The sequence below is a fragment of the Amblyomma maculatum genome, chromosome 1, assembly GCF_055883805.1.
Source record: "Amblyomma maculatum isolate TAMU_Amacu chromosome 1, ASM5588380v1, whole genome shotgun sequence".
In the NCBI taxonomy this organism is placed as follows: Eukaryota; Metazoa; Arthropoda; class Arachnida; order Ixodida; family Ixodidae; genus Amblyomma; species Amblyomma maculatum.
In genome coordinates, this window is record NC_139344.1 from 85,856,731 (window position 1) to 85,871,679 (window position 14,949).

The following is a 14,949-nucleotide window of genomic DNA, read 5'->3' on the forward strand; positions in this document are numbered from 1 at the left end:
ACGCCTTGCTGGACAGCTGCGAAATGCAGTGCAAATCGATGCTTTTGAAGAGCTTTTCTTCCTTAAAGGGCAACTCCGGTGGTTTTTTCATCATTTTGTGTTTTTAATTGAATTACATTCCTCGGCACGTCCTGACTCCAACACAAAAAACCATTTTTCAAAATTCCAATTAAAAGTATTTAAAAAAAAAGAAAAACAGCAAATCGAAACCGAAACTGCTTTCACGGCCAGAAACGACGTTCCAGTCAACGAAACGCTGACGTCACACTCAGTATTAGAAAAACACTCGTACTTGCGTTGGATGGTGAAAATAAAGTATGGAAATCATGATGCACTGCATAAAATGTCTGATGTAGTTCAATATAAGCCTCACAATTTCATAATCACGCGGGAAGTGGACATTAACGCCTGTATACTGTTTGTGACGTCAGAAACTCAGTGTTGCCCGCAGAAATACTTTCAACTTAAGCCATGAAAACGGCATATTTTAAAGCCGTATTGCGCTTGAACGGATTATCGTACGGCGCCCAAATTTTTTGAAATGCGTCAGGACGGAGAGGAGAACCTGTGGTAAAATTTTCACTACAATATTCGAATGTCAAAAAAACCCCGGAGTTGCCCTTTAAGGTATACACGGATGAAAACATTTTTTTCCACTTTTCCTGTCCAGAAACAACACCTCGTGTTATATGTGGGTTTTCATGGTACAGTACATTTCTCATTGCAGCAGCATAGATAAGTGCAGTGCGGAAAGATGAAGGTGACGTGCATAAGGTAGAACCAGTGGTGTGCGAAATATGATGTAATAAGGTATGTTTTGCACCACATTAAAATATTTATGCGGAGGCACCTAAACGACGTGGGAAAGCACGCTTTTCAGTTGGGACATGAATATATTACGATTCCGTCTTGATTGCAGGTGTACATCAGCAGTCATGCTGCTGGCATGCCCTTGCGAGCCGGCTTGTGACAGAAGCTACTTTTTTGAACTTGATCTGCTACACTGGAACAAACTAAATGCTTAATGCCAGCAGTCGCATGTGATTCGGTGCTTCGAGCGCAATTTTGAACATCATTCCAGTACAATTCGTTCAGAAGGGCAACACTATAAACTAAGAACTTGTTCGTTCAACCAAAACGTTCAACCAAAAATCTAAGAATGCAGAAATGTGCCTGCAAAAATCTGCTTACAGTAATTTACAAACAAATGCTGCTAGTGCATGACATCACTTCATTCGTTGTGCGGCTTCAAAACTTGCCATTGTACCACTTCTCACTGTTTAAAAAGTGGAAGAAACGCTTGTCACTGGTCTTCTTCGGTCAGTCATTGCATTCCACTGACTATTGTGTTTCACCAACAACTTGACAGCATTAAAAAAGACTCGGCTGATTGTCACTGCACCAGATCTAATCCACTGCACCATGCTACCAGGAGCAGCATGTTTTGCCAACCAATCCAAGCCGCGCTCTTTGCTCCTCCTGCTGTACGTCGTTCATGAATGGAGGCTAGGACAGAACTATTATATTGGCGTTATGCATGCTCCCAGTAGTTGTTAGCAGCTTCTGTTCTCCTGGAAGTCCATTACACTCGCAAAAATCTTTTTGACACTGTTTTATGGGAGCTATGTATTTTGAGAGCTATTTAACAATTACAAGCTTCAACTTATGTGCTTTAGTGTGAATCTAGAGGCTTAACAGCTATGCTGCTTAGACCTGGTTGGTACTGCCAGTGTGATAATTGCGCGAGAATGCCTAATAGCTCTTTATTGCCAAGCATGTGCTGAATTTGGTAACCTTCTGCAGAGCATGCCTGTTCAATCTGACCTTGGACTTTACCTTTCAGGTGACCACTACATTCTGAATGGCACAAAGTTCTGGATCACAAATGGATCCCTTGCTGATGTTGTGTTTGTTTATGCCCGCACCAACCCTCTGGCAGACAAGCCCCAACATGGCATCAGTGCATTCATTGTAGAAAAGGTGGGGCTGTCAGTTTATTTCTTCTAGCTGAGCTGCTTTTGTCTTGCACAATGTCGAGCAATTTGTCAGTATTGTTTCGGCATTGAATTGTTCTACAGTCGAACCCGGATACAGTAAACCCTCGTTAAAAGAAACTTGCATGTCTCGAAAAATCGGTAAAGTTGAAAATTTTCCACACCACGCTTTCACCTCCCATTGGTGCTATGTATTCGCTCCTGTTTACCTCGAAGCATTTTTCGGGTGTAATGTGGATATCTGGAGATTTTGACCGAAAGGACTGAAGGCAAAGGTCATTACCGAATAGTGATAGGGGCTCCGAGCGAGCGCTTTGCTCTTATACTAAGTGCCGAACACGGTCACGTTCGAAGAGCTAATACAAAATTCCCGCTGACGCAGCCGTTTTTCGCCTTGAGAGCAGTCACTTGAGCGCCGATCGCACGCGAGGGCTGATGGGTCTTATCGGGCGTGGTTCGGTCAGCTGCCCTCCGCACGTGCATAGCGGCAAGAGCGATTTAGTGATTGTGTGGTTCTGTTTTGTCGCACTATGTGTGCGAAGCATTGACTGATTTTTGTTGTATATGTGGTGCCGCAACGTTTACTCCGCAACAAAGTTGAATGCAGCGGCGGTGACCAACGGCTTATGCGACGCATTTAGCAGCTCGAGGACGCTTTTGTCGGGTCAAATGCTAACACGAAGTGGGCAAGCATTACCCAGTTCTTCTTTCAATAATTATAAGTTTGAGTTTTTCCTGAGAATTCTTTTCCGTTTATTACAAAAGCTCCCTTTGTGCAGTGAAGCGTTGATGTACGCGACGGGCCGAGGACTGCCAAAGCATTTTCGCACGTCGCTGTCACACTCAGGTTCTGGGTTTGTAGAGAATTCCGCGTATCGCCCAGAAGCAGCTCTCTAGGCAATCAATCTCTGAAGGCTTAGGGCTACTCAATTTCCGTCCTGGCTTTTTTTTTTTTTTTTTGCGCCAGCGAATTTGGTTTTCCTAGTCCGGTTTGAGCGAAGAATTTGCAGACGCTCACTTCGTCTGTTGCGTGCTAGTGTGGCTAGGTTTTTTTAATTTTCAAAAGCAGCAAGAGGAAGAGGAAGTCTTTGCTTGCATCGCAGTGTAGTAGTGCACCACTGAGTTGACATTTTTTTTTTTTTTACACGCAATGCGTTACAAAAAATATTCATCACTGTTTTACCGTATGTCATGCTGTTTAGTGTTACAAACGGGATATAGCGTAATTGTGTTCCCCCTGACCGAACGACGAGGCAGCAGTAACAGAGCAACGCTGAAAACGCGCCTCTGTCACAGAGTTCCATCGCTCCGTGCGGTGTGCACCAGCGGAAACGATAGGCATTGGCGGGGGCGTCGCGCGACTGATCGCCAGGGATTGTCGCCAGAAATTTTTGGCATTTTGCTTAACTCGAAACTCTGCTTATCTCAATTTTTCCCGGATTTTACAACTTCGATTTAATGAGGGTTTACTGTATATCAAACTTGAAGGGGATCGCGAAATAGTTCGATATATCGATAATTCATTATACAGAAATCGGCTTGAGACACTGCTTGCGATCGTGAAAAATGATACTGTATTTGTCGCATAATCAGCCCACTCGCATAATGAACCCACCTTCCACTTTTGCCGGCGAGAATTTGAAAAAAAAAAAAAAAAAAAGCATTAAGGCCGGTTCATATGCAAGCGATCGTGCGAACTATCAGCGATGAGTGGCAGCGGCAGAGCGAAAAATTTCCAACTTGTTGGAACTGCGTCGTTTTCGCCGCTCCATCCGCCGCGACAGCTTGAAACAGGCTTTTGCATTGTCGCGGCAGAAATTGCAACCATTCTCGCTTACATGTGAAACAGCCTTTAGTTGGTGGTGCGTCCCCCGGCCTTGCATCCACAGCTCATTTATTGGCAGCACGCCAAGATGCTTCACAGTGGTAACGTCGTGGCGTGTTTATCTTTTACTATACTTTTCACCTGGAGCGAACTTTGCTCAGTGTCCGTGATGGCTTGATTGCGTTAGCCTGGTTCGATTTATCACGTCGCGCTTGGGGCGGGCGTAGTCTACTACCACAAAATCATTGGAAAGCTTGATAACTGCAAATTTCGTTTCAAGCGAACAATGCTAAAAGCCGGAATTATGTTCGCAGCTGACCGCTTGCTTTCTTTGAATCACAGATGCAAGGGTGGATGACTCTCGCAAAAAAAATTTTAAAAATTGCCGCTTTTTAACGTCCGCAGCCGCCATAGCTTACGTTACGCTGCACATTCAGCACGACAAGGATAGTCAACTTTCGCAAAAAAAGAAAATGTATAGTTTACACATGTTCAGCACGACGCGTGCAGAGGGTTCACAACACAGCGTCCAACGTTGACAGGCCGAACCAATGGGCAGAGCTGGCTAGGCGCATGCGTAGTGCGTGTTGCTGTGAACGAAGACCGGGAAGGAGAAAGAAAGCTCAGCAGGAGAGTGATCACACCATTGCGCTTCGCTCTATCACAGTTTCCCCTCTCCCGAACGCCACGGCTGCATTGACTGCGTCTGCTCTGTGGAGACTGCGTTATGCAGCTCGGCAAACGATCAGTGGAGATGTGCGCCCCTCTGGGCAAAGGGTGCAGCGCTGCCCTAGACCAGCCGTCGCCGAAATGTTCCCTCTCATTTCTTCTGCGCGTGGTTTGAAAACGTCACGCGGCAAACAGCCAAGGGTGATGCGATCGTCTTTGGGGAAGGCGCACTGTCCAATGCGTGGTGCGGAGTTCGATATATTGAACGACCGATGAAATTGTGTTCAATATACTACGCAGCTTTCCTATACTTTTAAATGGGATCTTCAAGGGGATGTTCCGTGAGTTCGATATAACTAAAATTCGAATATATGGGTTCGATATATCCGGGTTCGACTGTATTTTATAAATATTGGCCCATAAGCTGTTGATATTGTGATGAAGCTTTGTTGTTTATTTTTCCTTGTTTGTTTATCACCTCTAGCATAGAGCCTTATTGTTTTGTTTGCTATGTGTGATGCACCAGAGTGTTCTGAAATGATTGTGGTTGTGTACGGAAGTTTCTGAGCTTTATGAAGTTGTTGATGTTGTAGGCAGCTTATCTGAAAAAAATTTGCTGTCATATCTAAATTGAGTGAGGCCGAGAGTGACGGGTATTCTCGATCAAGGTGACTGCTGAGTCGAGTTTTGTTGTCACTGCTGTCGCCCAAGTAAACAGTTCTTTAATTTCATACAACCCAGCTTGGTCTTCATTGGCCGATCATGTACACATTACAGGAAACAAGTTACCAATTATGATTGCATGCTCTATCTAAAATGCAATCAATTACAGTGGTCGATTACAGCCTAAGAAAAGTAACTGAACAATTACAAAACTTAACCTCTTACTGCTGCATTATTTATCTTCCGACTTCTATTAGCATAACATAAATTTACTGGACTACAGTGAACGAGCGTGGCTTGCATGATGTATTTTGTTTCGTGTCATTTCCAAGACTATATTTTCCTCGACGTTGTCTAATTTTTTCACGTTTCCTCCTGAAGACATCAGCAGCTGCACGGAAGACGAACTTAATTTATGCTTTGTAGGGGAGAGCAGTAGTTCCTAGTTCCTATGCAGTAAGCAGTAATTCCTAGTGTCTATGATCATAAACACTGAATTTCGTTGTTGTTGGCGCTCTAACAAGGCACTATGGATAAGGCCAAAGAAAAGCTAGAAAAATTACCTGTAGGTGATTTTTTCAGAACATTGCATGCACCCTGTGGCGCAAAACTGTAGCATAGATGGTTCGTTTTACCAACAGCTGGTGGAGCTCCTTGCTTCGTCTTTTATTCACTAGTCACTCATTTTGCCTTAAATCGAGGAATTGCAAAGGAGGCCAGCAGATGTTTCTATTCTTCAATGAAGTGGTCAAACCTGTAGCCTAGCAATAAAAGAAAAACATAAATGGAAGACTATCTCTTTTTGGGCGCTCACTATGAAGAGAATGCTAAGTTCGCACGGCATCAAGTTATGACACCATCTAACAGGATGGGGAGATGTATCTACAGCGCAGATGTGAGATATTTCTTCAAAATTGATTGTTGGTTATCAATTACTGGAAAAAGGTATTTGAATCACACAGATCATTATTGCTTGAAAAAGTAAATGATAAATAAAATTGCAGGAGAATGTATTTAATCACGAGTAATCTACTTGTAACTGTACTTTTTGTCCTGTCCACCACCACCACTGCAGGACAATGTAAAGTATCTGGGAATATCAGTTAAGGGCTCATGTACTGCCTTCCTTCATAAGCTTCGAAGGCTGCATGCCAGGAGAATAAGATTAGAAGGGAGCACTTCTGAAATGTACTCGGAAGATTATGACTAGGAGTTTATCGGTATCGCTCAAGAGGAAAGTATATAACAGTTGTATCTTACCTGTACTTACCTAAGGGACTTAAATATAGAGGCTAACAAAAAAGGTTTTTACTTAAGCTGAGGACAATGGAGAGGACTATGGAACAGAAAATAGTAGGTGTAACATTAAGAGACAGGAAACGTGCAGAGTGGCTCGGAGAAATAACTTGAGTTAATGACATTCTAGTGGAAATGTAGTGCCAAGGGTAACAAATTGGATTTCAAGGGAAAGAAAGCGTAGCAGGGTGAGGCAGAAAGTTAGTTGGGCAGATGAGATTAAGAAGTTCGCAAGGGTCAAGTGAATTCAGCTAGCACAGGACCGGGTTAGTTGGAGTAATTGGGAGAGGACTTCGCCCTGCATTGGGTATAATCCGGTTGTTGATGAAGATGATGATTGTCGAACTAGTTGGTTCATGTCTAAGAAGGATTCATGTGATTGTTGAAGTGTAGCATATCATTACGACTGTCAGCCTTTATGGTTACAGCCTGTGCTTTTCGGGGATTCTGTGAAATGTGTTTTAACCCATTACGTGACCACATCTGTATTCAGATATGTTAAATTACTTCTGTTTCATGGGATTTTTTTGCCTTGAAGTTAATTGATGATTATGACATCACATTGAAAATTGCACACTCACAGCTGCTCTTACATTGACAGGTTTATTGTTTAATGTGAAGACAAGCATAGTGTCACGTCGGTGCTATACCGAATGAATGCGAGGTAAAGGACATTTAATAATATTAGGTAGTCTGCTTACTTGATATGTGCCTGTATTTGCTGCTGCGGAGTCCTGGTGTGAGGTTAGAGCAGAATAAGCAGTTTTGCCTCATGTATACCATTGTTTTTTGTTTTGTTTTGAACGATACACATTATTACTGTGGGGCTATGTAGGAGGAGGTGGTTAGTCTCTTGATGGAGCTTTGCCCATGCTTTATGTCAGAGTTTATTTGTTATTTTATTACTTACTGTATTGCTACTAACAGTTGTTTGCCTTTGCTGCAACAGTAGGAACATCTGGCAAATTCTACTCAGCGAATAGTGGGAAGTTTCTAGCTTTGCCCGTAGGGCTGTGCAAGACATAAAATCTTCCTTTGTGTTGTTCTCATCCTTAGAACACCCCGGGCTTCAGTATAGGACAGCAGCTTGACAAATTAGGAATGCGAGGTTCTCCAACGGCTGAACTTGTCTTCGAGGACTGCAAGATTCCTGGTGTGTAGAACCAAGCTGTGTGTGGTTTCTTACTGTTTATTTTTTTTTTTCAAATTATGCTATTATGTGTAAACTTCTCGTCGTGTGGAAAAAGTAGTGACAGCTTCAAAAGTTACTGCCCCTTATTTTTTTTTTTTAACTTTACAAACCGGAGAATCAAAACAGCCTCTCGGCAGTGGATTGGATATTTGTTGAGGGCACGTTTCTGAGATTTTGAACATAGATTTCAATCATTATTTATATATGCTACCTGTCAGACTAGCTTCATTGGTTGCAATTGCTTTTTTTTTTGTTTGTTTGTTTGCAGGATTACTGTAATTTCACAGTTTGCTAAAATCCAGTTATCTGTCCTTTTCATTAGGAACTAATTTGGGCTGTCCTACCCTTTGACAAATCTCTTCATTTGACCATTTCCACTGTTCGTCCCTTAGCTAGCAAAAGTGAAGTGAGCCATAATTTTGTATTTTCCAATATTGTAGACTACATGCATTGCCTTCTGAAGGTGGTAGCTTGCAGTTTTACTTCACTTCAAAATAAAATTAAGACCCAGTGTGAAAAAGCATTGCCAGAAGTAATTGATTAATGTGTTGTAGAATCTGAAGCCTTGAAGGACTGTCCTATGTTCCTGTGTTGTTTTTAAATGCCGTGTTCCCACAATACTATTCAAACTGTATTTTGTGCTGAATGTAATGACTTCTTGGCGCTGTTTATTACTTATCCTTCCAAGACTAGGATTATGTGCCCGATTTTGTTGAGATACTTGGGATATGATAATGTTGGTTCCACAGTATGATTGAAACATATCTTAGTGTGTTGTGGACTCTTGTCAGTTCTGCGGAATATCCAGTTTGGAGAAAATCACGAAATTTTTTTAACCATAAAGAAGAATTGTCTGATCTTTGCTCAAATGTGTGTGTATGTGTGTTAATTGAAATTTTGCAGCCTGTGCTAATAAGTGCTTAAAAGTGCTCCAATGCCTGCTGCTTATGTGCCAACCCTCCCAAATTGTCTGGGAGGCACCCAATTTTTAAATGAATGTCCTGTTTGCGCAATAATGATTGCATTCCTCTCAAATTGTCCCCAACTTTGTTTGCAGTTTTTTTTTTCTAAACGGAAATGCGCTGCATACAGTATGAGTGAATCATCATATTTTCTAGCACACACTCGATATCTGGTCAGAGCAGAAGGGTCCACAACTATTACAGCCTCTAGGAAATTTTTTGGGCATGAAAAATTTTCACGGCCAAAAAATTAAGGTTTTGAACTTTTCTACCAAACTAATGCATGTTTGTGGGCAATTTTTTTGAAAGAGCAAAGCCCGAAGGCTCTGCTTTTCTAAATAAACTACGTGCTTGTGGCACTGACGTCATTGGGCGAGCCACCATTCCCTTCACTATTTGTTACATGTGTTTCCGTGAGCTTTTGTGGCACTTTTCTTTGCTATTTTTTCAGTTTGTTGTCATTGTGGGCATGTGCTGCAAGAAAGTAAAAAGCAGGCTGAAAACATCCTACTTTGAGGACATTGCGGCTACTCAAAACTACCATTGTCTTCGCATTAGAGAGATTTAGTATAGCGCGATCAGTCACCGTGTCTCGCTACTGTGCGCGGCCGTTGCATATACGCTGATTGGTCCCGATGCGGCAGGTCTTTCTGCCAACGTCAAGCACGTGGTGCCATCTAGTGCCGTCAAGGGGGGGAATGCGTGTTGGCGGATAACGGTTAGGAATTGCGCTATACAAAGTCTTTTTATTAATCAAAGGAATGATGCAGTGCATTGTTAACAATGCCATCTGAGTGGCTTAAGGTTACATGCGCGTAGTCTGCAAGTCTGGCAATTGTTTTTAAGTCCTGTTCATTTTTTTTTAATGACAAAGTGTTCATCTAGTTAGAAGGTGTGGCTCTGTCACACAGGGTTGTGATTTAATGAAAATGAACAGGCAGGTGTACTTGAAAAAAAAAAAAAAATATGTTTAAAAAGCTAATCAGTGCTAAGTTTTGCTCCTGCTATCACGAGTTAGGTTTCAGACGGGTTGCAGCTGATAATTCAATTTCGTAGACTTGAGCCGCGCCCGTTGTAACAGTGCCATCAGTATATAAGCTTCAGGTTTGTACAGAACGCTGTTAAGGGGGGACCCGGGTCTTTGCAGCCAAAAATCGTTGAGAAAATCGGATTTTCAATCTATCTTTCCGCAGCTATCTCTGAAGTTTCGTTGAAAAATATCGCCTAATTTGCATGTTACAGCATTCCAAAGACGAGAATCTGCATGTGTGACCCTTTAAACTGAGGTCAAATCGCGCCGAATTTCGATCTCCTGCAGTTCGAGAAATACGTGATCCGCGGGTATAATCTTGGTGTCGTTCGAAAGATCGCTATTCAGGCCATTCCTATACCTTGATTGGTGACCGTGAGCGAGCCCACCGAAGCGGATGGATGGATGGACTAAACTTTAATGTCCAACAGATAAGGTGATCTACCCACCCCCCGACACGCAGGTCAAGGGGCGGGTGCCGCCGCCTCAGAGGCAGGCCGGGAGGTCTTGGGTCCCAGCAGCCTCTTCAGCCAGTTGGACGAGTAGGAGCTGGAGCTCAGGGTCCGAGCTGCACAGCAGGGTCTCCCAGGTGTCTCTACAGCCTATATTGTTCGTCCTCCTGGGAGAATACGGGCATTCCCATATTATGTGGTCGAGGGTCCCTCTCGCCCCACAAAGATTGCACTTGTCACTCCTAGCCTCAGGGAACATGTGGTTCGCCATAACCGGGTGCGGATATGTATAAGTCTGCAGTCGCCTCCACGCCACTGCTTGTCTGCTGTTTAATTTTGGGTCTGGTGGGGGTACCAGTCTACGATCCAATCTGTAGTGCTGCGTGATCTCCCCATATTTTAGCAAGCGCTCTCCGCTTCCTCGGTCATCAAGTGGCCCTGTAGCGGCTCGGCGGTAGAGATCTCGAGCCAGCTTGTGGGCCGCCTCGTTGCCGGGTACGGCTTCGTGCGCAGGAGTCCAAATTATTTGAATTTTCCTATCCAACTTTTTCTGGCCTAGGATTCTGGCTGCTAAGGGCGAGATCCTGCCCTTGCTAAAATTTTGTATGGCAGTTTTGCTGTCACTTATGACAAACTTCGCTTCCGTTCCGACGCAAGCTAACGCGATCGCAGTTTCCTCGGCTATTTCTATGCTCCGCCCGCGCAAAGTGGCAGCTGTCACGGGATTGCCCCGGCCGCTGACGACCGTTGCTACCGTGAAACTGCCACCACCTCCCGCCGCGTCTACATAGGCCACTTCATGTTCCGAAATTTCGCCGAATCTAATTTCTAATGCTTCGGCTCGTTTTTTCCTCCTGTCTTTGTTATATTCCGGGTGCATGTTTTTTGGCAGCGGGGGAATCACCAAATTTTGTCTGACTTCTCCAGCTACCTCCACCTTGACCGTGGGACCCCTATCCGGATTTATTCCAACTTTCGTCAAAATGACTCTTCCTGTCTTCGTGGTGCTAAGTCTCTCAATTTGAGAGGTTCGCACCGCTTCCACAAGTTCTGCCCATGTGTTGTGTACCCCTAGAGCCATCAGTCTCTCTGTGGATGTGCATATGGGCAGTCCCAGCGCTCTTTTTACGCATTTTCTCATTAGAGACTCAATTTTTTCTTTTTCCACCGCTTTCAAATCTAGATACGGCGTTGCGTAGCTCACTCAGCTGAAGATGTAGGCCTGTATCAGTTTCATCAAATTTTTTTCCTTTAACCCTCGGCCTCTGTTGGCCACCCGCCTAATTAGGCTCAGGGTCTGCATCGCGTGATTCTCCAGCCTCTTGATGGTCTCGCCATTATGTCCGTGTGACTGGAGAATCAAGCCCAAGATTCTGATTTGCTCGACTATTGGTACACGCCCCGCTATTGGACTCCCACCGCACGTGAGCAAAATGGCGAGACAGTTACTTCGCCTTTCCCTTCCTGTGAACCAATTTTTTTTTTGGTTGGCTGGCGGCGTCGACTGCCTGCGTTCCGGCGCCATTTTGAAAAGGTCTCTCCTTTAAGCCTAGTTGGCCTAGCGCCGTTCCCTCATCGTAACCACAACGCGGAATGCGCAATATTAAGATTCAAGCTTAGTTATTAGCCTAAAAAAAAGTAGCGAGAGGAGATAAACGTGCCGGGGAGGCTGCATCGCCGCATCTGGTTATCTGCAATCAATGACGAAGCACCGACGCTCCGCGATGGCCTGATAACAGCGTAGCATAGCCGGTCGTGCTCAGTGCGACAGTGAGGAGCGGCACGATCTGCCGCGTACAGAATCGTGATGGTGCAGATGAGCAAGTGCAGCTTTCAACACCGGGATAGATCGCCCTGTGGGGCAGTGCCACGACCAGCCGCAGCGGCAGTCTCGAAGCAGCATCCCGCGACACGCGAAACAGAAAGGTTGTGCGGAATCCCAAATCTTGTCAAAATAAACTTTATTCTGAATACTACGCGGTGCGAGACGAGCAACGGTCGCTTATCATTAGCTGCAGGTCAACTGCAGCTAATGATGCTGCACGCATGAACGTGAGAATGGCGATCGCGCACCAGAACTTGGCACCAACTTTTGCGAGGTCACGATGCAAACGCACTCGTCTTGGTGGCGGCCTCCGGACCATGCGTTCCGTTCGCTGGAAATTTCATTCATTGAGGGCGAATTATACCGATGGTAAATGATGCATTGACATCAGAAGCTAGTCAGAACCCACTTTAATAAGTTACTTGTAGCTTTGGTGCTTCAAAAATTTATCAACATGTTTTTCATCAATTTCTCAAAATCAAAATATTGAGGACGGTACATGTTTGGAGGTGCGATATCTCTGGTTCTACTTATGATTTTGCTATAAATTACTTTTGCACCAGAAAGGTAAACTCATGTACAGTGCAAAAATATAAATGAATTTGTGGTATTTAATGAGGAAAATTTTAAAAAATTACATGTTTTCTGGAGTGTGAAGGTGGCTTTTTGGTCTCTGAACTTTGACAAGCTGTAAATTTGGTTAAAATGGAACCAGGACATTCAATCTTGATTTTTGCATTCTCTGTGTGTTTTAAATTGATTTGATACATCAGTTTCCATTATAACTCCTGTAGTTTTACTGATAGCTCACCTCCAAAGAACATAAAGTGCTCAATATCTTCAGAACTAAATGGCTTACTTACAATTATTGTGCATATTTGAAATCAGCATAAAAAGCTGCATAAATGGTGCAACTTTCAACAAATCCTACCAGTAAATAAAAAATATTGTCTTAAGACAAGGGTCCCCCCTTAATGCAAATTTCGAAGGGATTTCAAACTTTCAGTGGTTCGGAGTTCTGACAAAATTAAACCACTAATGGGATTCAATTTTCTGCAGTCTTGCTGTGACCATATAGCGCACGCATGACCCTGATCTTGTGTCGTTGCTGGAAGTCTTTCGCCTCATAAGGTTGAATGAATAAAATACAGTCGATCCTGGATGTATGTGAAACTCAAGGGGATTGGACGTAGTTCGATATATCAATAATTCGATATATAACATGCCAACAGATAAGCCTCTCTGTAACCCAGGAGTGTGAATATGGTGCACCCGCACTACCCGCATGCTTTCTGCAGCGACAAACCACACCGTGAGCCCAAGCGCGCGCATGTCAAATGTGCAACAGGGACAGACTTTTGCTGTGCTGCTGCAAGTTACGCTTGTGCGCTTGCTCCACGCTGCTGGAGTCCCGTGCCACACAGCACAAGTGCCGTTGGAGTTGAGGCTCACATCAAAGCTTCAGTGGACACGGTGCTTTTGGAACAGTCATCTCAGATTGTAAGATGTCTAGTTCTGGTACCTGTAAGTGCAGTATAACCCCCTAATTAAAATTATGGCATGGGTGATTCTCCTGTCGCCTTCAATAGCAAAGCAGTACATGCGAGAGCCGCCTCAAACCTTTGGTTAGCTAGGCTGGCTTAACCACATGACAGTGGCGCACTGAATGCCGGCTTCTCCACATGACAGCAGGGTTGTGATGAGAAAAAAGCTGGCCAGACCAAAGGCCATTTTGAAATGAGCTTGACGTTAACCTCATAAAGCAGTTTCACATTGTTAGTGCAGTCAGCGAATTCCAAGGGCTGCACAGCTGGCCTGCCTTCATGTGCGAAAATGATTGTCATAGAGCTGTTAGCAGAAGAGACCATTGCAGGGGCACTGCTCGATTCGATGCATCGAATGTCCTCTGAATGGGAGTTTGATAAACGTGAACAACGCTGAAGTACTTTTAGGTGGTTTTTCAAGTGGATATTTTGAGAGTTTGATATAACCAATACCTAATGCTATATATATATGGGATCGACTAAATGGTCCAGTCTCCTTGTCTCAAACACTTGAACAGAAAGCAGCAAAGCGTGTGGGACACACAGGGAAAATGCTGCGACATTGGCTGGAGGAAAATGTTGATGCTGGGAAAGACCTTACATGGTGACAAAATTCTTCGTTGTGAGAGATGTGGCCGTGTTGAGCACGAAGAAATTTATCTGTGTTATGCCTTGGAATGGCCATGGCATGGTCACCCTTCTATCTAGAATCATCCTGACAAGGAAATATGTCCATGCTAATGCTCATCTCAAAGCAATATCAACTAACAGCAAATAGTTTACTCTTTGTGGTTTACCCTAACTGCAGCCACTTGAAATAGATGTACGTGCGATTCAGATGGTCGTGCTTTGACTTCCTTCAGCTGGAGCACGGGGAGCTAACGTTTACAACTGATTGGCTTTATCAAGCTTAGAAATAGAGCTGCACTTAAATTATATTTAAAAAAAGGAAGCAACTGAAATGGGCATTGCTTGACATGCTCCTGAAATTGGCACAATACATTTTGTCCTATTTATCTTTGTTAAACATTTAGCAATTAAGGCATATTTAAAATTCATATTAATAGTCAAAATCACTGCTTACAACTGCACCCCATTCAAGATCTTAGAGCCATTTTGAAAACTTGGGCAGTACAGTCAAACCCACTATAACAATATTGAAGTGCCATGGAAATATCATTGTTGCAATCAAAATTGTGATAACTGGGTTAGCCGAAAAAAAAAAAAAACGAAAACATTATAAACTATACATTTCATGAGGACGAGGTAGCTTACACTTTTTATTTCATAGCGGGAAGAAACCTGTAATCCATAGGCGTTGCCTGTTTTACAGCAATCTGGCCGACATCTTTCTGCAGGGTATTCAACTGCTGAACATAGTGCAGTGGAAGGTTCTTGTCAAGAACAGTCTTGCAGGGAGTCAATCGTTCTTAAAGTCTCCTGGTGAGACTCAACCTGCACAGGTTCCGGTTCATTCGTTGCTACTGTAACCGTCTT

The 14,949-nt window shown here is 43.7% G+C and overlaps 1 protein-coding gene across 1 annotated transcript in view; it reads left to right on the forward strand.

Annotated features, from left to right (window-relative positions):
- The window catches only part of LOC146203015 (isovaleryl-CoA dehydrogenase, mitochondrial), a 71,995-nt gene that overhangs the window by 24,303 nt on the left and 32,743 nt on the right, over positions 1-14,949 (forward strand). The window contains exons 6-7 of the mRNA XM_084588497.1: positions 1,844-1,980; positions 7,504-7,600. Of these exons, the coding sequence (XP_084444623.1) occupies positions 1,844-1,980; positions 7,504-7,600 (234 nt within the window). The remainder of the gene's footprint in view (positions 1-1,843; positions 1,981-7,503; positions 7,601-14,949) is intronic.